Source organism: Lontra canadensis, unplaced genomic scaffold (assembly GCF_010015895.1).
Source record: "Lontra canadensis isolate GAN:19392208 unplaced genomic scaffold, GSC_riverotter_1.0 scaffold11, whole genome shotgun sequence".
NCBI classification, from domain to species: Eukaryota; Metazoa; Chordata; class Mammalia; order Carnivora; family Mustelidae; genus Lontra; species Lontra canadensis.
The window spans coordinates 22,593,473-22,619,281 of NW_022631005.1; the positions used below are offsets into that span (position 1 = coordinate 22,593,473).

Genomic DNA, 25,809 nt, shown 5'->3' on the forward strand with positions numbered 1-25,809 from the left:
TAAAACCTGATTTAAAATCAACGTCATAAAATGGAGCAATAGGGAAGAAAATAGTCCACTCTACCCTAGATTCATGGTTAATGCAGTATTTCCATTTTTTAAAAATGTGGACATTTTCTATATAAGCTGTAGTCCACTGGGCAAGGCGGCAGTAAAAATCCTTAAAAGCACAGATCAATCGAGAAGTTTTACCTACCGTATTATCTAAAATTATTTCAAAAAGGGGGGGAAGAAGAAGAAAGAGAGGAGGAGCAGGAGGAAGAAGAGGAGGAAAGGAAAAAGAGAGAGAGAGAGAAAGAGAGAGAAATCCTCATGTCCCTTTGGAGCCAGTGAGAATCAAGGCCTGGACATCTGAAAATCTGGGGTGAAAACCTTCACAATTGATCTTCTGCTTCAGAGGTTTTTATAAGGTGGTGTCTAAGATTTTAAGGTGACTCAGATATCTCAATAAGTCATAAAGTAAAAGGGTGATGGGGGGGTCACAGGGACCTATCTTATGTGATAGTTCATCTCATGGAAGAGGAACAGATCCACCTTTGATGAATCATCAGTATTTCTAGTTCTCAAAGGAAATATTCACTGCGGAGGCCTTGTGGTTTCTCAGTGTATTCCTTTCTCAGGTAAACAAAATTTTCTATTTTTATGATCCACAAGACAGACTGACTTAGATCCTTAAACTTGTCCTCAGAATGTACCAGAGGGGTGCCTGGGTGGCTCAGCAGATTAAGTCTCTGCCTTTGGCTCAGGTCATGGTCTCAGGGTCCTGGGATCAAGCCCAGTATGGGGTGAGCAGGGAGCCTGCTTCCCCCTCTCTCTCTGCCTGCCTCTCTGCCTATTTGTGATCTCTCTCTCTCTGTCAAATAAATAAATAAAATCCTTATTTAAAAAAAAAAAAAAAGAAGAATATACCAGAAAACTCAATCCTTAAGAGTAACCACAGATTCTGCTCCTTCCTTAGTATATTTTCACACTTTTCATATGAGCCAATACCACTAATAAGAAATGCTACTTCAAAAAATGAAACAGAAACATGAAGCAAAAATATTATTGGCCAGTTTTGTGAGATGAAATAATTGATAGATAAAGATCTCTAGGATTTTTTTCATCTTGCAAAACTGGTCAATATTATTACATATATATTACATACATATGTATGTATGTAAATACATATGTAATATATATGTAATATTATTGACCAGTTTATATGTAAAATATATGTTATATATATATAATATAATCATTGACCTCACTCAAGTGGCATTCATACTAGGAATAGTTGAGGAATTGAGAAATCAAGAAACACCTAAACCGAAAAGCACCATTTAAAGAACCCCTTAATTTTAAATAATTGTAAATTTACTTTGCACATACATAGATTAATTTAGTATAATTCCAAAACACAGAAACTGAAATGGCAAGGGGTTTTAGTCCAATTTTTCAATAGGATGTAGCATTCATCAGATCCCTTCAGTTTGCCGAGGCTTTCTAAATTGAAATGAGACCATGGAGTTCAGTCTAGTTCAGTGTGCTGCATAAAGTGAAATGGAAGAAATTTCGGGACTCTCATTAAACTTGGTTTTGGAATGAGAAACTTGGGCTCAGAGAGGTTAAGTTAAATATCTGAGATTGCACAACTCAGAGGCCAGTTGTCCCTCCTAAAACCCTGGATGTTCAGCTACAGACCCTTGACCCCATAATCAATTCTCTGTAAGGCTACATCACCATGCTGCCTTCCCTTTTGGTTATTAACTTAATGAGTTGGGAGATACTCAAATTCACAAAAAAATTTCTACAGACATTTTGATTCTGTTTTAACTATGTAAGCCTGTGATTATGTCACCTTAATGGAGTCAAAAAGAAGATTCAGAAGATAATGATAAAGGTCCTATATTAGCTTGCCTCCCTAACACACCAATGAGAAGGGATGCAAAAACTAAATTGGAACCATGTTGTTCAAAATTCAAGGCTGCTTTACTGAGGAGCAGAAAATCATGCTAATAATGTGTATACATACTAAACTAGGCATCATGAGAAATGATAACAGTGATCCAATCCAGACACAGCAAAACTAGTTTCTGGGGAAAATGGCAGGAGGTCAATGATGGAAACAAGTTCAAACGTGAGTGGCTAAAATGAAATGCAACCAGAGTGAAGAGAGTAGACAGTAGAAAGGAAAAATCTCACTAATAACATCTAGGATTTTCTCTGATTATAATAGCCTTGGATCCATAAAAATACCTAATAACATTTTATTTGGTTAATTTTTTCAATTGGCTACTTTCCCCAAGAGCTCTTTTGCTGGGCTCAGAAGTTTCAATATTTATATATGGTACAAAGGGATGAATATTGACAGTGTTTCCATAGCAGCCCTGTGGTTAATGAAAGAAAACTGGTAGTCTGGGCATGTTCCCAGTATTTATTCACATCCTCCTTAAACTGGCCATTAGATAGAAACAATGAGAATAAAGGATTATAGAATTGATAGTAATGCAGACTCTTCAATGACACTCTAACATTATCTAATGTGAGGAGTCTTCTTTAAAAAAATAGAGAGAAAGAAGGAAAAAGAAAAATAACTTGTATTTTCCTGACAAATTAGCCCTTGAATTTCATAACTTTAAGATACAGTTTTTCAAATAATCAGGAGAAACACTAGACATTTTTGCACAAAGCAATAAAACTCAACAGTGAAAAAATTTATTCCAGATGTACTCTAAAGCAATGCTTCAATCCAACATTACAAGAATGGGCATTAATGACTAAACACACAAATCTCAGGGATTGCTTTTATAAATAATAATCACCAGTTCATCAAGAGGGAACATATAAGTACTATATATACTTTAAAAGTCATTTTCTTTTTTTTTTTTTAATTTTATCCATTGGTTAAACTTTTTCTAAGTAGATAATTCCTTAAAATGTGCACATGACAAAATTTAAGAACCAAATTTTTTTAAATAAAAGTAAATAACTATTTTAAAAGTACATATTTATTCTTAGTTCTTAATTAAAATCTTTAGGATAAAAACAATAGAATGAGGTAATTTATGTGAGTGTTTGTTTTCCAGGTAAAGACTTTATCCTAAATCTCTTTGGATCCTAATCCTTAAAATTAATTGCCTGGGTGGCAGAACTCCAGCAGCTCACTTAAAATCAAAACATGTTTATTTATTTTTTCTGTTAAATGACTTTCATATTCTTTACTCCTTTGAATATATTCAAAAGAGGGGAAAATGTTGAGCTATTAAAGATAAACATTATCTCATCTTACTTTTCACTAAAAATCATAAACTATATAAAGAAAATAGGTCATGATTTATACTAAAATCTAATGATTATTTGAAAAGGTAACTAATTACCGATATATGGGACACAATGAAATATCTTCACACTCTCGCTCTTCAAATAAGGTATCTGGGCATTCTTGGCCTCCATTGGCTGCTTCCTGGATGATAATCCTATATCGAGACTGTTTTACTGTGGTATTTCCTGAAGTAAAGGAAAAATAAAATTATAGTGCCCTTCTGTGAGGACGCAGGGAAAAATTTAGGGTTAGTCACAGAAGGGAAGGGAGGGAGGGAAGAAGAGAAGGAGGGGGGGAAGGAGGGACAGAGGAGGTAGGGAGGGAAGTAAGAATACGTGGTAAGACTACTTAGGGAATAAGAATAACAAGCAATAACCAGGGATTAATACTTCATATTATACTCAATCTTACTCCTGTGAAATAGTTAATCTTAAATAATGCGATTTCAAATCTATTTGATCTCACATGCAAAGACCATTTTCCAACTGCATTACTATGCTTTAAATTCATCAGAATTTATATTACCTATGGCATAAGAGTTACATGGCATAACCTAAGGAACCCAAGAAACCCTCTTTGATCTCAAAACAATAGCTTAAGGGCCTAGTTTTACTATGAGCAATTCATTCCCTCCAGCAAGGCACTTCCCTCTGTGGGTGACTTTACAATGCAAACACTCATTAAAATTAATACATTAGTAATTTACTTATTTATGGATATTGGTTTCTTACATTTCGTATTCCTCATAACCTGACACAATATGTATATAATTGGAACTTAGGGAAAAGGCACTAAAATTGTGACAGAACAAAATATTGTCTACTTTCTGGTTTGGCTGAATAGGAGAAGTATTAATAGGCATCTCAGTAAAGGCAGCCCATGTTTACTCTAACGTGCTGGGGCACTCATCTCATACTCTTTAGATTCCTCTTGAATCAATAACAACAATAAAAATCAATTATATTACAGTGGATAGCAACTATTTCAATGCAAAATTTGCACTAGATAAAAAGATACAAATTCTTGAACTTACAATTAAAAAGAAAGAAAAGGAGGCAAATAGAGATAAAAGTTTAAGACATCAATAGAGTGAGAAGAATCAACAGTGTGCACTGTTATGAGAGTACAGAAGAAAGAGTGATCATTTTTGTCTCTGGAAATCAGACAACTCCTGGAGGACGCAGATTTTATTCTGGGACTTAAAATCTTAATAGAAAAATAAAAAAGGCTGAAGCCATTTTGGACCAAGGAAAGTCTGAGAAAAGACACTGCTGAGACATAAATGGGTGCATGGAATTCATAGAGAAAGGGAGCTGCATTCAGATGGAAAATGTGTACATTCGGCTTGTGAGTGTGCCCTTGTTGAGGAGGTTACAAAGAATGAAGAAAAAGGGTAGTGTAGAAGAAAATGGAATTAACTGGTAGATGTGGGACAGATGATGGATCTAACTATATTAAGAAGAAAATTTCTAGAAAGCCAGTAAACTAAGGGGAGTGTGACAAAAAAAAAAAAAAAAGCTTTCATTAAAATTGTATATTCACATAGTTTTTTAAAAAATCTTTAGTACAAAGACTTATAGTGAGAAACAACTGACCCACAACCAATTCCCTGTCTTCCTTCTAGAACACTTTGAACTCTATTTAGTTCTTCTGTGGTTATCTCCAAATCTATAAATAATAAGCTTATGTCATTTTTTTCTTGATTCATTAATTTTAGACATTATTTTTGACTTTCTGTTATAACTGATGGGAGTTTACTTTGCAACACCTTTCAATTTTTTATAATTGTATCACTATTTTTATGGTTCTAATGGTTATTTAAAGGCTTTAAATAACCCACTTTTTTCCAGTCCCACTCCTCATTCTTGCCCTCAGACCAACCACCACCGTTCAAAAGAATCTTCATGGGTAGATGGCTTCCTCTTCTCTTGCCATCCACATTCCGGATAAGTTAAGTCATAGCTTCATGTGCTGCACCATCACTTTTTCTGCTCTTTAGTCTTGTCTACTAAGTTTTTTGTTAATGAGCTTAGAGCTCTCATCCACTGATGGTCCTCTCTGTATTTTTTAATAAGGAATTAGGGCTTTTATAATTCATTTCTATTATTTTAATGAGATTATGGAAAGAAAAGGAAACCAACATATTTATACACTTCATGATCTTGACTAAGTTAAGCATAGGATCTTTTCCAACTACTTACAGACCTATTCCCCTCCTTTTTTTTTTTTTTTCTTCCCCATATTTAATCTGCTGTCTAGCCAGGGAACTAATCATAGGAGTGTATCAGTGACTCCACTGTCCATTGGCTTTTGGTTGGGTTTGGCCAACAGAGGGATGGGGCACACAATATAAGGAGAAAAGATGATAAGAAAAGAGAAAGATCAGGGAATTTATTCCACCAGATTTCATCTTCTGGATTACCTCAGTTTGTTCTCTACCCAAACCAAAAGCCATGGTTTCTATGGAATGGCCCTCTCCTCCAGCTACAGTTCTACTAATTGTTCCTACCGCTATCAAATTTCAGGCTCCTAAATGTCACTAGTCCAGGTACTGAACCATCGCCTGTGAGCTTAAGTAACCCTTCCCAGTCTTTTGGAAATAACCCCTTCATTAAATTTTTCCCAATTGCCCCATTTGAGAGGGCCACTGTTTCCTGCCAGGACATGCTAATAAAATCAAAGGAGACATGTTACTATATGACAGGGAAGAATGTTATTAATTTGCCCTTTTCTAAAAGTACTTAACGTCCAGTAAGGAGTATAAAATAGAAGGTTAAAGAGAGGGGTGGGGGAGTGTAATTAAAACAGTTCTGGTATGGGTGCCTGGGTGGCTCAGTGGGTTGAGCCGCTGCCTTTGGCTCGGGTCATGATCTCATGGTCCTGGGATTGGGTCCCGCGTCGGGCTCTCTGCTTAGCGGGGAGCCTGCTTCCCACTCTCTCTCTCTCTGCCTGCCTCTCCGTCTACTTGTGGTCTCTCTCTGTCAAATAAATAAATAAAATCTTAAGAAGAAAAACCAGTTCTGGTAAAAAGCTGAGAATTTTTCCCTTTAAGTTCAGGAAGAAGACAAAAATGGCCACTCTTCCCACTTTAATTCAACATAGTATTAGAAGTCTTAGTCACAGAAATTAGACAAGATAAAGAAATAAGAGCATCCAAATTGGAAAGCAAGAAGTAAAACTGCCACTATTTGCAGATGACATGACACTACATCTAGAAAACCCTAAAGATCCCATCAAAAAAGCTATTAGAGGGGCGCCTGGGTGGCTCAGTGGGTTGAGCCTCTGCCTTCTGCTCAGGTCATGATCCCAGGGTCCTGGGATCGAGCCCCGCATCGGGCTCTCTGCTCAGCAGGGAGCCTGCTTCCCTCTCTCTCTGTGCCTTCCTCTCTGCCTACTTGTGATCTCTCTCTGTCGAATGAATGAATGAATAAATAAATAAATAAAATCTTTAAAAAAAAAAAAGCTATTAGAACTAATAAATGAATTCAGTAAAGTTGCAGGATACAAAATTAACATGTAGCAATTGGTCGTATTTCTATACACTAACAATCAGCTATCAGAAAGAAAAAAAATTAAGAAAATAATCCTATTTACAATTGCATCAAAAATAATAAAATACCTAGGAATAATGTTAGCCAGGGAGGTAGAAGGCATGTACTCTTAAAACTTCAAGAACAGGGGTGCCTGGGTGGTTCAGTGGGTTAAGCCTCTGCCTTCAGCTCAGGTCATGATCTCAGGGTCCTGGGATGGAGCCCTGGGTCAGGCTCTCTGCTCAGTGGGGAGCTTGCTTCCCCACCCCCGCCTGTCTCTCCACCTACTTGTGATCTCTCTGTCAAATAAATAAATAAAATCTAAAAACAAAATAAAACAAAACTTCAAGACACTGATGAAAGAAACTGAAGAAGAAAAAAATAAATGAAAAGATATACCATGCTCATGGATTGGAAGAATTAATATTATTAAAATTTCCATACTACCTAAAGCAATCTACAGATTCAGTGCAATCCCCATCAAAATACCAATGTTATTTTTCACAAAACCAGAATAAGAAATCCTAAAATTTGTATAAAACCCCAAATTTGTATAGAACCACAAATAGAAATCCCAAATAGTCAAAGCACTCCTGAGAAAAAACAACAGAGTGGAGGAATCAATCAGACTTTCTGATTTCAAAGTATACTACAAAGCTACAGTAACCAAAACAGTATGGTATGGGCACAAAAATAGACATACAGATCAATGATTTAGAATAGAAATAAAATAGAAACAGAAATAAATCCACACATGTATGGTCAATTAATGTATAGCAAAACAGACAAGAATATGTCATGAGGAAAAGACGGTCTCTTCAATGAATGGTGTCAGCACAGCTACATGCAAAAGAATGAACTTGGACCACTATCTTATACCATACACAAAAATAAATTAAAAATGGATTAATGACTTGAATATAACATCTGAAACTATAAAACTTATAGAAGAAAAGATAGGCAGTAAGCTCTGTGACATTGGTCTTAGCAATACTTCGGGGATCAGTCTGTCAGGCATGAGCAACAACAACTAAAATAAACAATTATATTTATTATATCAAACTAAAAAAACCTTTTGCACAGCAAAGAAAACAAACAACAAAACAAAAAGACAACCCACTGAATGAGAGAAGATATTTGCAAATTATATATCTGGTAAAATGTTAATATCCAAAATATATAACAAACTCAGGTAACTTCATATCAAAAAAAAAAAAAAAAAAAAGTGAAACACGAGCAGTGGACTTAAATAGATGTTTCCAAAGAAGATGTACAGATGGCCAACAGACACATGGAACGACGTTTAACATCACTAATCACCAGTGAAATGCAAATCAAAACCACAATGAAATATTACCTCACCCTGTCAAATTGGCTATTCTCAAAAACACAAAAAATAACAAGTCCTGGTGAGAATGTGGAGAATAGGGAACCCTTGTGCACTGCTGGGAATGAAAACAGTATGGAGGTTCCTCAAAAAATTAAATATAGAACTACCATACCATTCAGCAATTCCACCTCAGGTTATTTATCTGAAAAAAAAAAAAGAAACTATCAATTCAAAGAGATCTATGTGTATCCCTCTGTTCACTGAAGCATTATTTAGGGTAGCCACGATACAGAAGCAATCTAAGTGTCTACCAGTAGATGAATGGATAAAGAAAATGTGCTATATACACCCAATAGAATATTATTCAGTCAGAAAAAAGGAAGATCTTGCCATTTGCAACAACTTGGAAGGAACTAGAGGACATTATGCTAAATGAAAGTCAGAGAAACAAGTATCATATCATTTCACTTATACATAGGATCTAAAAAGCAAGACAAACAAACAAAACAATAGAAACGGACTTGTAGCTCTAAGAAACAAACTGTTGGTTACCAAAGGGGGCAGAGGCGGGGGGAGGGGGTGATATAGGGAAAGGGGATTACAAGGTACAAACTTCCAGTTATAAAATAAATAAGTCATGGGATGTCCTTTTCAGCATCAGGAATATAGTCAATAATATTCTAATAACTTTCTATGGTGACAGATGCTAACTACACATCATGGGAATCATTTCATAAGGCATAAAAATATTGAATCACTATAATGTATACCTGAAACAGGATATTTTATGTCAATTATACTTCAATAAAGAAAAAAAAAGTTCTGTATAATTATATAAAGCTATCTACATTTGGGTGTGGCCAGCTTTGTAAATTATTATGCCTTTAGGAATAAGTCTCTTCTCCCATTGCCAGTTAATTCCAGTTACACTGTACTTAGTATGAAAATTATTGCTTACCCTTAGGATTTGTACTTGTGTGGGTTTTTCTGTGAGTGTGTGTGTGTGTGTGTGTGTGTGTGTGGTCCAAGTGTTATGTTAGGAGACCCAGAAATAAAAACTGAAGAGAATAGGAAAAATGAAACAGATGCCTTTACCTTACTTAAGAAAGAACATGGATCAATATTCGTCCCTTCACACTGCATGCTCATGTGTGAGTGCACACAGTCACACACACATACACACACGCATAATGAACATTCCCACACAAAGGTTTTATGCTTTATCATATAATTGCAAGTCAAGCCATTCAAAGTTTGGGGAACACAGTTGCACTGAATATCGTGCCCTACAGACATTCAGGTGGAGGGATGGATTCTATGGGCAAAACAAAATTTTAAAATAGAGGCTAGATTTTTTCAGAAAGAAAACTGATTGACACTGTACAGACATGACGAAAAATGTGTATGTTTTCAAAGAAGAAAAGAGAGATAAACTATGATCTTGACATAAGGAAACAACACCAAAATCTGTGAGATAGGTGCTAAAAATTTCTTTTTCTGTGTGATGCTTTTCTTTGTCCTAAACTTTGGAAGGGTCATAGTTAGCATTCAGCTTTAAAGGGTTTTTCCACTTTCTGTGATAAAAGTACCTCAACTTATAACCAGACCTATGGAAGAGTCAGTTATGCACCAGAGACATGATTTAGCTGGTGTCATGGAAAGTTAAGGGCAGGCAACATCTGACTTAGGATGGAGTAGTCAGTAGTCTTCTCACTCCAACTCTACTTCAGGCCAGCCTGAAGGGAGCAGTTTTGTACCAAGGAAGGACAATAATTCCAGAAATCCAAGAAGTAATTAGCAACAGAAGAGGATGCTTCTGGTAGCACCCAGCATCAAAGTCAGAAGTCAGACAACAGAGGACAAGCAAAAGGCTTACGCTCTCAGGAACTGGTGTCCAACAGAACCTCCCTTTCTGTTGAATACACAGCAATTGATTTCAGGGAAGTAGACAGAGAATGGAAGATAGTGGCTTTGAAGGTGGAAAATATTTGGATTACATATGTATGTAAAATGCATTGTAAGTTTCCAAGAATTATCTCCTTAGTATATATCAGATCTGCTTTTGGGTATTTTGCATATGCTGTCTCATTTTATTATTAAAACATTTTATGAGGCTGATATCACTACCACCATTTTCACTTATTTTAAAATTATCATTATTGTTCCCACTTTACAGATAAGAAAATGGAGGGTGGAAGAGATAAATCTTTTGCCCAAAGTCACCTAGCTAGTTCTAAAGCTATTAAAACTATGCCATTAAAACTGTAACTAAACAGATATCAAAGCCCATAATCTTTCCATATGAGATTTTATGGTGAAACAAAGAGCAAGGAGCATTCCCAGGAGGAGTTCCCATCCTCACTCCTCTGTTATTCCCAAGGGATACCTCTTCCTTTTTAATTAATTCTCCAGGAGTACCCTGTTGGCAGAAGGTTTCAAGTGCCAATAATAGTGCTTGTGGGGCTTGGTGAGCGATGTTTCCAATCTCATTAGGACCTATGAAAAAATAACAAATTAAAGTTCCTGTTTGGGTGCCTGGGTGGCTCAGTGGGTTAAGCCTCTGCCTTCAGCTCAGGTCATGATCTCAGGGTCCTGGGATTGAGCCCCGCATCGGGTTCTCTGCTCAGCAGGTAGTCTGCTTCTCCCTCTCTCTCTGCCTGCCTCTCTGCCTACTTGTGATCTCCTTCTCTCTCTGTCAAGTAAATAAATAAAATTTTAAAAAAAATTAAAAAAATAAAGTTCCTGTTTGCAAACATAAGTAACAGTTCAAGCATGATTATACCTAATAAACAACGAGTCTAAATTCAATTTTGATTTATGCATATTTTATCACCACTTAGTCATCAGACATAATTACACTTAAGTTAATACTTATAGTCAAAAGAAGTAACATTTAGAGAAGATGGCAGCTTAAACATCAAGAGCCATATTTAATATCAGAAATATACAAGTGAGTTATTTATTGATATAGAAAGAATATGAAATATTTATAGATTCTCTGTGAAGGTCCATCCCACTCTTTTCCCAGAAAGATGGTAGCAAGGATGGAAGAAACTGGTCTGTAAGAGTAGCTCTGGGTGATTCACAGCCAGGCAAGGACGGCACTTCATACTGAACTGAAGATCATGAGTGCTGGTCCCTGGTGTAAGGGTTCGTCAACCAAAGACCAGGGCTAGAATGGACCCGCTAAGCTTCCAAACGATCTGAAGTCTGAGTGTAGGTAAAGAGCAAGTGGAGCATGGTAGAGCATAGTGAGTATAAGCCCTGGCTGACAGAGAGGCATACAGATGAGCACAGGAGGGGAGGTCTTCCAAAAGCAAGCAGATGTGTAAACCACACGTGGGATTACTGTGTTATCAGCAGTATCTATTAATATCTACTGAATATCAGCAGATATACTGATGTCAATCTGCAGAAATCTGAAAGAAGATTTTAAAAAATCACTGCTCTAACTTTCCCTTGTTTCTCAATTATCTCCATTATTAATGGGTCTAACAGATCTTAGTGACCCATTCTGCTTCATGGTGCCAACATTCTTCTAGAGTTTGTTGCCTTAAAACTCTTGATTCTCATCTGGTGCTCTTGGTCCTCCTCCGCATTTACATATCAAGTTTACCATTAAACAAACAAAACCAAAAATCTACTCGTGATTCCTCTGTAATTGATCTTGAAGCAAAAGGATGGCACCAATATTTGAAGATGCTGATCATATAAAGAACCACACGTAAGTACTTCCTGAGGTTTAGTAACAATTCAGGTGCCTACTAGATTCCAGGCAAGTCCTTTAATCTTGCTAAATCTCAGCTTCTTTGGCTGTAAAACAGACCAAATAAAAGGGTCTAGTTCATATGATTCCCAGGAAGATTCAACGAAATACTGCCCGTAAAGCATGTGCATATTGCCTGGTACCAGGAATCTTCTCCAACATGAGTTCATGAGAGAAGGTGAGAAGAAAGATTAAAAAAAAAAAAAAAATATATATATATATATATATATATGTATATGTGTGTGTATATATATATATGTATATGTGTGTGTGTGTGTGTGTGTATATATGTGTGTATATATATATATGTATATATATATATATATATGAAGAAACCCTTCAAGAGTTGAGGCTTCTTCATATTTAAAGAAAACTGTGATAAACCAGTCTATTCAGTGCTGTCTCGGGCCATGTTCCAAGCATCCGGAGTAGACCTTGAGTGGCTGAAAACCATCTCACATTCCTGGTAAATTAAATTACAATTGCAAGGCAATTTGTATCAACCATTTTCTCGTATCATCGAAGAGGAACAGAAAAGGTGATCAAATACCTTGTTTGCTCAAAGAAGTCTTAGTTAATGCCAGTTATCCCGGCTTACATAAGAAGAGCTCATCCACTCACTCTCAGAAGTGCCTCTGTTTCCATGAAAATTATATGATCACTCTGAAAAAAAGACCACCCCCCTTGCAAATACAAGAAACAAGCACATTTTGTTTCTCACTGCAGCATAGGTTTGCATTTCAAATGTATGAGAAAGGTACACTGCATTGCTGCTCTTAAAATTATCTGTTCAAACGGATCACTTGCTTTAGATAGCAGCCCGTGCATCCGAAGAAGATGGTCCTGTGCCCCAAGCACACTTCTTCATGAATTAAATTAAAAATGAAAGGGAAAGGAAAGTATAGGGCTTACCTGAAGATAACTGACTGGAGTTAAGTGATATGTGTTGTTATATTAGAAACATCATGAATGAAAGCTATATAACTAAACAGAAGTGGTATTTAATCAAAGTGAAGCATGAATATAAGGAGAAAACAGCTTTCACTTGGCAAAAATTCCAAATGGTCATTAAGAAGTCTGTTTCTAAGCCAGATCTATGGACAGAGATCACAGTATGATAGTAGACAGCACAAGTTTCTTCAACATTAAATCCCCTAGAAGGAACATTCTCTCTACTGACTAATTATACACAAGAGAATGCCCCTCTCTAGGCTAGTCACAACCATTGGTGAGATTTCTTTTTTAGGAAAGGTACAAACCAGGATTCACCACCAGCTCAGCTGTCTCCTACTTAAATCTGGAGAAAGAGATACTGTGACTCTCAGTTCTTGGAGGGAAGCACTTACCACATACAGTGTTGTCACTGTCGTTAAATATTTATCAGGTTTCTGCTCTATGTAGGAGGCGTACCTAGGTGCTGCGCGTGATACTGAATGGTACATACATGCATATTAAATCTCCCCAGTGAAGCAGAAGTGAAACTTGATGGATGGATAATAATGTAGAAGTTCTCCACAGTTTTATAAGTATTCAGAAATGATAATATAGACTTTGTATACACTATTCAAAGCCCATTGATCCACTACACTCTTTGAGGAGAAATGGAAGGCTTAAATAGGGCACACCACAATGCCCTAGAAGAAATCTGAGGGGAGAGTTTTCATCTTCTTCTTTCCTACCCATCTTGGTATTCTAGACAGAAAGCAGATACATCGAGAATAGCCTCCTCCACCCTCCAAAGTTCCCTCCCAGCCTAGACCTCCAAGTACTTCAAAATGAACACTGAGCGTATCTATATACCAATGAAATTAAACAAAATTGCAAAGCTTTTCTGCTAAACTTCCTAGGACTGTTGAAAATAAGCTCCAGGATATCCATACACTTCTTTCATTTTAAAATGTTGCCTGAAAAAAAAAAAGTACTCTATATTCCTAAATGTTCATAATCATCATTCACTTTACAACAGAGGCCACATTCAATGGCTCTGGCAACGGACAGGACCTCCAGGGCTGATTTCTAATCCCAGCTCATTACTGAATTGCTATATGACCTTGGGCAACACATTTAACCTTTGAGAGCTTCAATTTTCTTGCTTATCCTATGTGGGTAATACCGCTGAGCCAACTCATAGGACACCTGTTAGGAATGCCTAATTAAATTGGATTTAAAGAATTTTGCAAATGTAATATATGTGAGTGCGTGTCCACTTAAAGTTCCTTATTCTTTAAAAACACGAACCCTTCATTTCAGATGAAGCAACTCATGGTTTTATCTGCATAAACTATCTAGGATGGCCTTCGCGGCAAATAAACATGCTCTCTCTATGGTACTTACCAAACACTCACTGAAGCCTATGCAATAGTTCTAATTTCTAGAGATTATCTCCAAATTCCTCTACTTGCTATCCTCATCACTGCAGCTCTTAAAACATCTGCAATTTGTAAAGCTGACCTTATCAAATAGTGACCACCTTAGAGTGTGGCCCTTCCTTTCTCTATATATGATAACTGGAGTCACCCACAACTGATCTTGCTTTTGACTCAACCCACGTGGTCCTTAATGTTCGCTACGTATGAGAATCTCAAGGGATGTTCTTAAAAACTCCTAATGCTCCGTCCCCCGGCCTCGTAACACAAACCGTGTAAATCAGAATCTTGGGTGGGTGGTGCCCAAATATTTGTATGTTTAAAAAATCTCCAGGGCAGAGAATCACTGATTTAGCACATTGAAAGCTGGCAAGTCTTATTCTTCCGCTATGTAAAACAGGAAAAAGACAATGCAGCATGCTTAACCAAGCAACAGAAAACAAATGAGCACTAGCTAAATCATTAATGCTCTCAACACATTTTAAAAATGCAACCTGCCCTCTAGCTAAGTACATCATAATGGGTATAATTGGAAATGTGTACTATAAATGAGGAGGGTTAACAACACTATTTATAATGACAATTTGCACTTGTCTTTTCTTCTTGCCAACCCGTGCTGAAATGACAGGGATTTATTTTCCCTCCATGCAGAACCCTTTTCATTTTAGCAGATGAAACGTCTAGTGCCTGCTTGCTACACAGATCCCTAATGCATTGCACTCCATCAGCCTTAAGAGTACGGTACTCTGCAACCACACTGGACTGTTTATAGACAGGTCTGAGGGACACAGATGCCATCAAGGTATAAACTCAAGACATAATCCTTATTGGGCATCAACACTGAACCATATATTCATAACAACTCTTTTAAATAATCCCTATTACCCTAACTTCTTAATGCTTTATGCCTTCATGGGCATAAAAGGTTGTTATTCCTGCCCAGCATTGTGTTGACAGCTAGAGTACAGAAGGACTTCCAGGTCAAGCTTATGTGTCACAGCATAATGAGGACACAGCACAGGGATATATAACTAGCAACTTCAGACCCTCAGATCCTCTGTTCTTCTCATAGATAAGTGAAGTGTATCACTTGGCCATCTGCTTGGCATGCTCAAAAGACACCACCACTCACTCTGGCTCAACCACATGAATCCTGGTTTCTGCAACTTTTTGGAATGTCCCTTCTAGGATGTGTCTACAAGTAAAAAATGGTTTGCATCAATCTAAAGTCTCTTGCTCTTGAAATTCCTGTTTTGGCTTAGTGTTGATGTAATGACTTAGTATCGGTGAGTCTGGAATATCAGTCAGGTTTGGGAACTTAGGAAAATACTTATCTTCTAGTACCTCAAAAGGAAATAATTAGAAATAATTATTTGAGGCTTTGAAGAAGAAGAATCAGATAACGGAATGTAATTAGTTCAGGGTTTGGAATCTGGTAATATGTAGCAATTGTATTGGGGCAAGCTAAGAGTATTTATTCTCCCTCTACATCTAGGTAACCCCCTATGCTTGAGACTGAACAGATGGTCACCTCTTTCAAGAAGTCTTTCCCACTCCATCCTCAGCCAAGTAGCCCTCTTCCCATGCTTCCATGCCTCTAGAAAGATCCACGTTGCATACTTTTGTCTTCTTGTCTCTCTCTGCTCTCCAGGTCTTGTAGTGCTTAAAACCTAGAAGGCATCTAATAAATGATTGTTGAATAAATAAGGAGATGGGTGTGTGAAAAATCATGACTGGATGAAAATACAGCCATCTACAAATATCTTTCTCTTGAAAGGAAATTTGGGGACATTAGGTTCTACCAATAAGGCAGATGATATAGCTGGAGAAAATCTGCTGGCACACAGAAAAATGAATGCTGAAGAAGTTTATTTTTAACTCAATTGAAAACATTTATCTTTTTAATTTTGGAAATTTTTAAACATATCAAATGAACCCAATATATTCATCCATCAGCTTCAATAGTCGCATGGCTATGCTTTTATTTAATCTATACCCCTTCCCTTTCACACACAGCTGGATTATTTCTAAGAATATTCAGATATAACATTAATATTAACCATTTTTGTTCATTCAATGATAAACCTCACTCTGAATGGTGATATCTGCACTATGTGGAATGAAGCAAGGTTTACTTTCCAGAATATAATCTTCAAAATAATACAAAAAACAACCCAGGCACTTGCCATGATTCATTCCCCTGCCAAGTGTTCTGCATAAATCAGCTCAATCCTCATAACAATCCTAAAACACAGTTAATCTTGTTATTCCCAATTTTGGAGGTCAGAGAATGGAGGAACAGAGAAGTTTTGTATCTCATCCAAGATTCCAGTATGAATAAAGAGGACTCGAAACTCAAGAAGTCTGCATCCAAACTATGTGTTCTTACTGGTCTGTTTTGCTATCCTATGCCTCCAACACTTGAATGTTCTCAGTCAAATGCAAGAAGAATTGCAGTCCAATAAAATGCAAACCAATAATGGCAACTGTTCCCAGGAAGAAAAATTCAAAACCAGTTAGGAACCTGGCCCCTAAAGAAAGCCATAAGCTTACAGGGTCCCAGGCTTGGTAGGGCTCTTAGTTTAATGCTTTGCTACAGCTGTCTTGAAACTTTTAATAATTTATAAACAAGGCATCCCACATTTTCATTTTGCATTGGGTCTTGCAAATTATGGTGCTGGTCCTGATAAAAACAATGGTGATGTGAGGAATTAACGAGATCCCCTCCATCTTTGTGATCATTTTAAAGCTTGGAAGTATACAGAGAGGTGAGTAGGAAGGGTTTGCTCCATCCCAGAGTTCTGACAGTTGCTTATGGTTCTTCTTCTCTCTTAGCATTTAAATTCCTTGAGCAGGAGAGAGGGTTTGCATAATCATCCAGTTACGTGAACTCCACAGGATGGGCAAAGAACTCAGTACACACTGGGTCATGAAGACAGGCTATTATATAATGTTGAGTTATGGTAATTTATACAGTTACCTACAATTCACATTTTTTTTATTCAAGAAAACAGATTCTCCTCATTTCTTGCCCAGATAATTGAATGCTCTCATAATTTTCCACTGGTTTCCAATGCTGTCTAACCTCATTATTTTCTGTACTATTTTTTTTTCTAAAACACAAATCAGATTTTATCACACCCATGCTTAAAATTTAAAGTGTCTATTAGAATTCCAGATAATGTCCAAACTTTTTAGAATGGCATAAATCTTTTCATAAACTGGCTCCTGCATATCTCTCTAACCCTATTTCTTATCATTCCTCCATATGCATTATGCAACTGAAGCTCCACTAGCTGCCTGTAATTCATTTAATTAAAATGCACTCTCTCGCTGTGAAGCATACACACACACACACACACACACACACACACACACATCCATCCCCTCTTCTATATTTAAGATACTTGTATTCCATGTTTACTTGGAATTTCCTGATCTACCAAATCTTCACTAGAGTAAGACACCCCCCTCTTTGGCTGCCTAATACTCTGTGCTCATTCCTATAATAAAAAAGATAGGTTTGTGTTTTTGAATCCTCTATCAAAAAAGTCCCTTGAATAAAGTAACGGCATCTTATTAATCTTAATATTACGAGCAATTGGCAGAAAGCTTGGTATACAGTGAAGCCTACAAAAAGTTTACTGAATTACTGATACATTCATCTGTTATCTTTCATTCGATTACCATTTAGGCACTTACTCCGTGGCTACCACTCTTCAGTGTGTTTAAGCAGTGAACAAGATATGGAGCTCACTTTCTAACTGGGAGAATGGTTAAGTGCTATGAGGGAAACGTGTATGAGCAAGAAAGAGAATGGGAAGAGGGGATTTCTAATAAGGCTGTCAGAGAAAGGCTCACCAAGACGTGATACTTGAACTGAAACCAAAATGTTGGGCAAAAAGCATTCAGAGAGAAGAGCATTGTAGGAAGGAGGTACAGCCAGTGAAAGTCTGAACGAGATATAACAAGTTTGGTCAAAAAGGAGGCCCAGGTAGCTAAAAGGAAAAGTAAAAAACACAGTGAAAGGTGGAACAGGGTTTTGCAAAATTTCCTAGTACCAGTCTGTGAGGGTGGAGCCCCCTAGATGATTCCTCCCATGAGAAGGGACATATCCATCTCTACTAGACTCATTTCCCAGGATTTTCTCCCTCTTCCCCACTTGTGTCTTCTTTGGGAAAGATGAGGGGCATCTAAATCATGGTTTTGGGAGAAGGAGGTGGACAAATACAGCTCTTCCATCTCTCTCCTTCTTGTTTTTTAGGATTTATCTGCTCACAGAATGCACATATTTTGATCTGTTCTGGGCCATGGTCATCAAATTTTTAGTTGTCTAGCATGGGCTGTGACCAGGTGGTTAAGCCTATCTAAGTATACAGTTGAGGATCGGCTGATATTTTGATCCCCAACTATTTTGACTAATTCTCAATTGTTTCTAAATTTGGGTGGAGGAAAAAGTGGGTGGGGTAAAGATAGACTTCCTCAAAGTCCAAGACCGAATATGTGCTTCTAGCTCATGTACCATGGTATTTCATGTTCCACGCAATATAACAATCTATGTTTATTAAACTCCTATTATTTTTCCGCTACAAGAAAGCCTCTCTCTTTCTTGTTCTCCTTCATTCTTACTACACATATACATACAATACACTTCTATCTTTCATTTATAAAACTAATAACTTTATTGCTTGAGCTTGAATACCCATAGATCCTACAGCTTACTCAGGCAAGATGAAATACAAAATGGAGGACAAGGAGCGAATCGGTGCACACTGAATAACTACTGCTAAGCTAGCCTCTTCACATAGGATAAGAAAACCCTAGGAAGTATATTGTTTTACACACGTTACATGTTATATCTATGTGACAGGTGAGCATATAGAGTCTCAGAGAGGATAACTAAATTGTAGAACACACAGCTAAGGGGCAACACTAGGAGTCTACCATAACTATGTTATATTCTTTCCACTACACATGAACAAATTAGAGAAAAATTCAAGAAAGAATATAATTAAGTGCCAAACTGAATATAATCAATTTCAGTTCAAAAAGCATTTGGTCATCGAGAAGAAGAGGATATTGTTGGCTCAAGTTAGAAATGAGCGCATTTCCCACAGAACCTGTCATTGTACATGTGGTCTATATTCTTACTTTGATTATCATTCATAAGGTCTCTAAGTAAAGTTAGGATAAGCATATTTTAGGTATCTGAGCAAACTAAGTTTAACCTGAAAAGACCTCAACTAGCAAAGCATCCACAATTCCTAGCATACTCATTACTCATCACTGAAAACATGCCATTCCATGTAACAACTTAATTTTGAGGGAATTTCAAGAAATTAGCAGAATATCCAGTGAAGAGTTCTCTATTAGGAAGACTTAAAAGTTGTTTGTCTAGACTATGAACAATCTACCTCATTTTAAGCATGAATTTAAGCAAGATAAATTATTTGACATTCTTATAAAACCTAGAGCTCCAAGTTGACATATTAAGATCCCAGCATTTAGCTCTACCTCTAACCCTAAGCTTCATTGTAGTAAGACAAATTAGTTTATAAATCTACCATCATATTAGCTAATCCAGTGAGTCAAAATTCTCCTTAAACCATACACTAATTTAGAATCATAATAACATAGGATCAAAGCCAAGGAAGTGAAAAATAATTTATTCCTTTACTTGTAGAAAATTATTTAATAAACTTAAAGTAATACCCCATCTAAATCACAACTAATTTATTCTATTTCTTCATAAGAAGTATATTGAAACTCTAAAAATAAACTCCTAATTAGAATGGGTAACTTGATTTCTGAAAGGTAGCTTATTTACTTCTGAAAGCAAAGAGAAATTATATTGTGATGCATTGTATTACCTGCAGAGCATTCTCGAGATAGGAGAAAGAAACCAGTCAGAACTTAAAAGAGTTTGAAAAGAAAGAGCATTCATATCTGAAGAAACAGGGATTTTTGCCACCAAGGCAAACAATAAATTATTATGAATATACACATGAGCCACAGGATTTATTGATGGTAATGTAGCTTGACTTTTGAATGAGGGAGATTAATAATGCTTTGTAGCAAGTATTAGTTGCAAATGTAGAACGAAGACGGTGGATTTCAGATATAAAGAGTGGAACTTCATGCACCAAATCTACATTTTTAAAAATTTGCCTGCTTTTGTTTATTTTGTTTGATATGTTAGTTTACTTTATAAGATAACCAAGACGACACTGTTGAGAACAGACTGTTGATAGAAATCCCAGCCTAGACATTTTGGTAAGAACTCAAGTACACACAAACTGCACAATTTGATAGAAGTAAAATATCTGACTCCAATCATACTCAGGGCGAGAGCTTTCTTTCTCCTTCCAGTTTCTACTCTTCATGAGCACATAATTCTACTGCATTTCTGTCACCTGGGGCTTCAGTTTTCCTTTTCTGTATTTCTACCTAATGTAAACGACTCTTCCCAAACCAACTCTGAAGTGAAAGAGGATGGTTTTTGCTTTGGAATCAAGCAGGTAGGTTTCGCCATGCCTCTCCCTGCAGTTCAGCACCTACAGAGTCTGGTTGAAGCAGAAGTGAGGGCATCTGTCAGGTTCTGGATTCTCTTCCAAAGAGCTGAGTTGGGTGTTCTAGAGAGGTCAGTCTCAGTGGGGGAACAACCACGGCCCTATCTGAGGGGGAATGCTCCTGCACTCATCTCCTGCTGCCTTTCTGCACACGGTCCCCTTCCCCTTTCAGATGGGTTCTGACCTGAGGGGGCTGGTCCATAAGCTGTTGAAGTGGCTGAGGGCCTGACACACACTGAACCAGCAGATTCTCTTTCTTGTAATCTCAATAAAGAGCCAAAAGGTAACTTTCTGTCCATGTGGAGTGCTTGACTGAAGAAAGTGTGGTAGAGTTGAGCCTGAGACAGCCATTTTGGGGCTCTGTATCTGCTAGTTATGAGCATACAGATTCAGAGAAGGTCCACTATAAGAGGCAGGTCACTAGGTGTACATAGAGAAGCAGAGACAGGAGGAAGTGCACTGGCCCAGAAGCTGAAGAATGAAGCCTCGCTTCCTGTTTGCTTTTCTAGTTTCCATGAGGTCCATGGGGATTTTTCCCCTTCTTTTTGAATATCTGTGATATTTTCTGTTATCATTTCCCAACAAGCCATTTTAACCTACTATAACTTAAAAACTTTGGATCCTTGAAAACTAAAATGATTAGAATACAGTAAATGCAAATTACACATTTCTTAAATAGTCCATTGTCTAATGGTTAAATTAAATGTCTCCATATAGTTCAAGGATTCTCAAACTTTAATGTATCTTAGCATTACTAAGGCAGTTGGTTTAAAAATGGCAGATTTTGAGGGCCCAGTCCTGACCTCAAAGTCAGAATCTCTCAGGATTTTAACAGGCATTCCCAGTAATTCTGAGCTGGGAATGCATGGGCCACACTTTGAGAAATCTGATCAAATTATTGTTTTACTCAGGTGCCTGGGTGGCTCAGCGGGTTAAGCGGCTGCCTTTGGCTCTGGTCATGATCTCAGGGTTCTAGGATTGAGCCCCTCATCAGCTCCCTGCTCAGCGGGGAGCCTGCAATTCCCTCTCCCTCTGCTCCTGCTCTGCCTACCTGTACTCTCGATCTCTGTGTCAAATAAACAAAACTTTTAAAAAAATTATTGTTTTACTCTTGGACCAGTCTGGGCCACATGACCATAATTTTGCATTTCAACATTATCCCTTTGGGTTTTATTAAAATAACACAACCATAAAATCATGAAACCTTTTATTTCATTTCCAATGGACACACTGCCTCAGTTGGTGTGACCTAGGTTGGAATGTGGAATTGCAGTAGAAAATGCCTTCTGGGAATTACCAATTGAATGGGCTCTGATTCCCATGCGATACTCATATGATTCCATTCAAAATAATAGTAAGCACACAGACTGATGGACATAGGAATGAGTGAATTAATGACTGAATGTGTAAACAAATAAACAAAAAAGATGAATCATGTTTTTAACTTGTATGTTTGCCAGGAAGCCAGAGATAAATCTGATTCTTTATGTCCTACATCTTCTGTCACTGACATCATGATGCATGTTCTTGCAGTAAGCTACAAAATCACTTATGAAAGAAATTTAGTTGTAAAGGCATATCAACTTTCCTCTCAGCAATTTGCTAGCTTTGCTTAAGCAGGTTGCTTTTAACTGGCATCCATTTATTTGACATGGATTTACTGAGTTCTGTTCTGTCTTAAGTTTATTACTAGGCACTTTTGGGAATGAAAGCAGAAAGGGTTCCAGCCTTCAAAGATTTCACGTCCCTTCAGAGACACACAAAACACCTTTACCGATAGTTAGAATGCAAGCAAGTCAGACAGGGTTATGGGACTCGAGAGAGGAATGGTTGCTTCCAGCAGCATCATCAGGACAAATTCTGTAAAGGCAAGGATTTACACCTTGGTTGGATCTGGGCAAGCAGCAGAGATAAGGAGAAAGAGATCCTGGTTTTCCTTACTATTTTCTCTCACAGCACTCTGATCTTCTACCAAGCACATATTATGATTTGCATCTGCATGCGCATTGGGTAATTGTGGGTTCAATGCCTCCATTTTCCTATAAGTAGTCTCTACCCTCCATGATGGAAGGATCTGTCTCCACTCACCAGTCTGCATATATGCACATGGTGCTGAGCACTATGGCTACAAGGCACTCATATTTCAGCAAACGTTCATTGCTGAATGAGTGGATAAGAGCCTAGGCTTCCATGTGGTTTTGCCCTCTATTAGTGTTGCAATCTTGGGTCCTATCCCCAAGCCTCTATTCCCTCATATGTAAAATGGAGTAATAACAGTTCTTTCCATACAGGATTGAGGTAAGAATAGGATAATGCACATCAATAAATTACAGCTTTTATTAATTTGATAGGAAGAGACAGTGAAATGAAACAAAGACTTGCTGATATTATAGCCTTTTAGTGATAAGTCTGACCTTGTCTAGCTTTTTTTCCCTATAACTATACAGGCTCACCAGGAAAGGCAATGTGGTAAGTTTAATGTAACCTGGGTATTTTCATCCGCCCTTTGCTCCTTTTGGCCCAGGTGACCAGGAGTCCTTCCTTTGACCAATCCTCTCACCTCATCTTTGGAGCAGCCCTAATAGAACAGCTTCCTGTTTCACCAAACTGTCCGATGGTCAATGAAACAGCACATGTGAATGCAATGTATGATAGGTCTGTGAGGTGTCACGCTCCTTCATAGGTTTGAGAGTCCTAGTCTCCAAATTCTTGAATTGTGCTGTGCCTATTGGCAGGAGAAAGAACTTGTGGTGCGATAAAGCAGGCAGGCCCTGGAGTCACAGAATCTGCATTTCATGATGGCTGTGCCTCTGCCATGCATGGCGGCTAACCTTGAACCTGTTACTTCATCCTTCGGAGCTGGGGGATCCTCACCTCTTTAGCCATATGGGATCACACCCAACTCCTGGAGCCAGTGTAGGAAGTGAGGAAAAATCCCAGCTGGTGATGCTGTGAACTCCAGGCCCCTGTAGCTGTACATCAATCTCTGGTGCCAAAGAAGAGGGGGCCAGGGCGAGAAGGAAGAGTGCGGACTGAGAACACTTCCTTGTCAGCTCTTATGTAGACTAATATTTCCTCTGAAGTTGAGGTGTAGCTCGCACCAGCTGAGTTCCGACCTCTGAGCAGCAGCTCATGTTGGGAAATGGGCAAGGGGCTCTGATGAAATATTCTTAATTGTTGTTGTTGTTGCCAAACCAATTTCATTTTATTTTTCCCAAATCAAATCCTCCTCATACTGGGTTTTAATAGAGGCTGACAGAAGGTCCCAAATTTTAACTAAAAGCAAAACCAAACCAAACAAAAACAAACACACAAGAGCAAAAATTACATGAAATTAAGAAAATTTTATCCATTATTTTACTTCCCCCCTGAATTAAGGGAAAGTGTCTTTTATAGCTTTTATCAGCACAACTCCTCAGTTTGGCAGGAATATGATTGAGAACTGTAATCTCCACAAGCCCAAGTGTTTGTCACTCCTCCTACTAAATTTTCAGGAACATTTATTGAGTACAAGGACAATGTAGTGATATGTGGGCTTTAAATTATAGACTAGGGGTGTCTGGGTGGCTCAGATGGTTAAGCCTCTGCCTTCGCTTGGGTGGTGATCCCAGGGTCCTGGGATCGAGTCCTGCATCAGGCTCCCTGCTCGACAGGGAGCCTGCTTCTCCCTCTCCCTCTGCTGCTCCCCCTGCTTGTGCTCGCTCTCGCTCTCTCTCCTCTCTCTCAGTCAAATAAATAAATAAAATCTTTAAAAAATATTATAGACTAAAGAGGGCAAGTCACCCCTGGTGGAGCCTGTATAAAACAAAGTCATGCTCTGCATTGGGAGGCTGGAGCTTGGGACATGTATATGGGATACGCACCTTATTTTATGTATTCAGAAACACTTGGGAATAGATAACATCTAATATTTACAGAGGTGGTGACTGAAATTTAGGTTACTTCCTCAAAGAAAGTCATTAGACCATCATAATTCCTTTGACACTATTTTGGGGGCCAGTGTCCCAGGCCCAAATCTTGATTACTCAAACACACCAGATTCCTCATTATTTGATGCAAATTAGTACTCCATCCACCACTTCCCAGGTAGACAAAAGCACAGATGGGCCTGTGGGAAGAAAGAAAGAGGGAATCCTGTGTGTTGGAAAGAGGATAGTGAAGAGACAGGGTGGTGCTAGTTCCCATTAGAATGGAAGAAACTCTGGATTCTAGGATAGGTGACTTTTGATTAATCCAACATTCTAAAAGACCAATATCTTTCCTCCTAACTGGACTAGATCCACTAAACAATATGTTAATGCTATGACTTCATCTTTATGGAAGCAAAATCTTTAGGAATTAGAACTGGTTGTGGGAAAGATACGGAGTTCATGTATTCATTCATTCAACAACAACTGCTGAATGCCCTTCATGTCCCAGACATCGTGCTAAGCACTGCAAGTTCATAAATGAAATCAGAAGACAATAGCCCTCTAGATATTATCATCTTGTCCAAGAAAAACACAGACACGGAAACAAGTGCCATCATACTGGCACAGGAGGTCTAGATGTTGCAGGACACCAACATAATAAAGACAATTTCCCTGTTCCTAAGGAACTTACATTCCGCTACTCCTAATAAATCTCCATGTACATGACATTCTTTTATGCGCCCTAGTTTCAGTTAATCCTTATAACCACTGTAGGAAAGAGATGCCAATATTATCTCATTTAAGACAGGATGAAACTGAAACACAGCCAAGTTGAAAGGGAGTCTGAAATGACTTATGTGTCAAAGATGGGACTTGAGAGTCCATGTTCTTATCTGCTGGACCATAACATCTAGGCAGTTAAAAAAAAAAAAAAAAGTACTCTGTTTGATAGTGAAAACCTCAAGACCTATCTTTAGGAGGCTTGACACAGGAACAAAGGTTACCACCAAATGAAGTTTCCTACCAATTCCCA

At 37.8% G+C, this 25,809-nt stretch overlaps 1 protein-coding gene across 1 annotated transcript in view; it reads right to left on the reverse strand.

The window, feature by feature from the left end:
- The window catches only part of THSD7B (thrombospondin type 1 domain containing 7B), an 856,222-nt gene that overhangs the window by 348,118 nt on the left and 482,295 nt on the right, over positions 1 to 25,809 (reverse strand). The window contains exon 11 of the mRNA XM_032856149.1: positions 3,360 to 3,489. Within this exon, the coding sequence (XP_032712040.1) occupies positions 3,360 to 3,489 (130 nt within the window). The remainder of the gene's footprint in view (positions 1 to 3,359; positions 3,490 to 25,809) is intronic.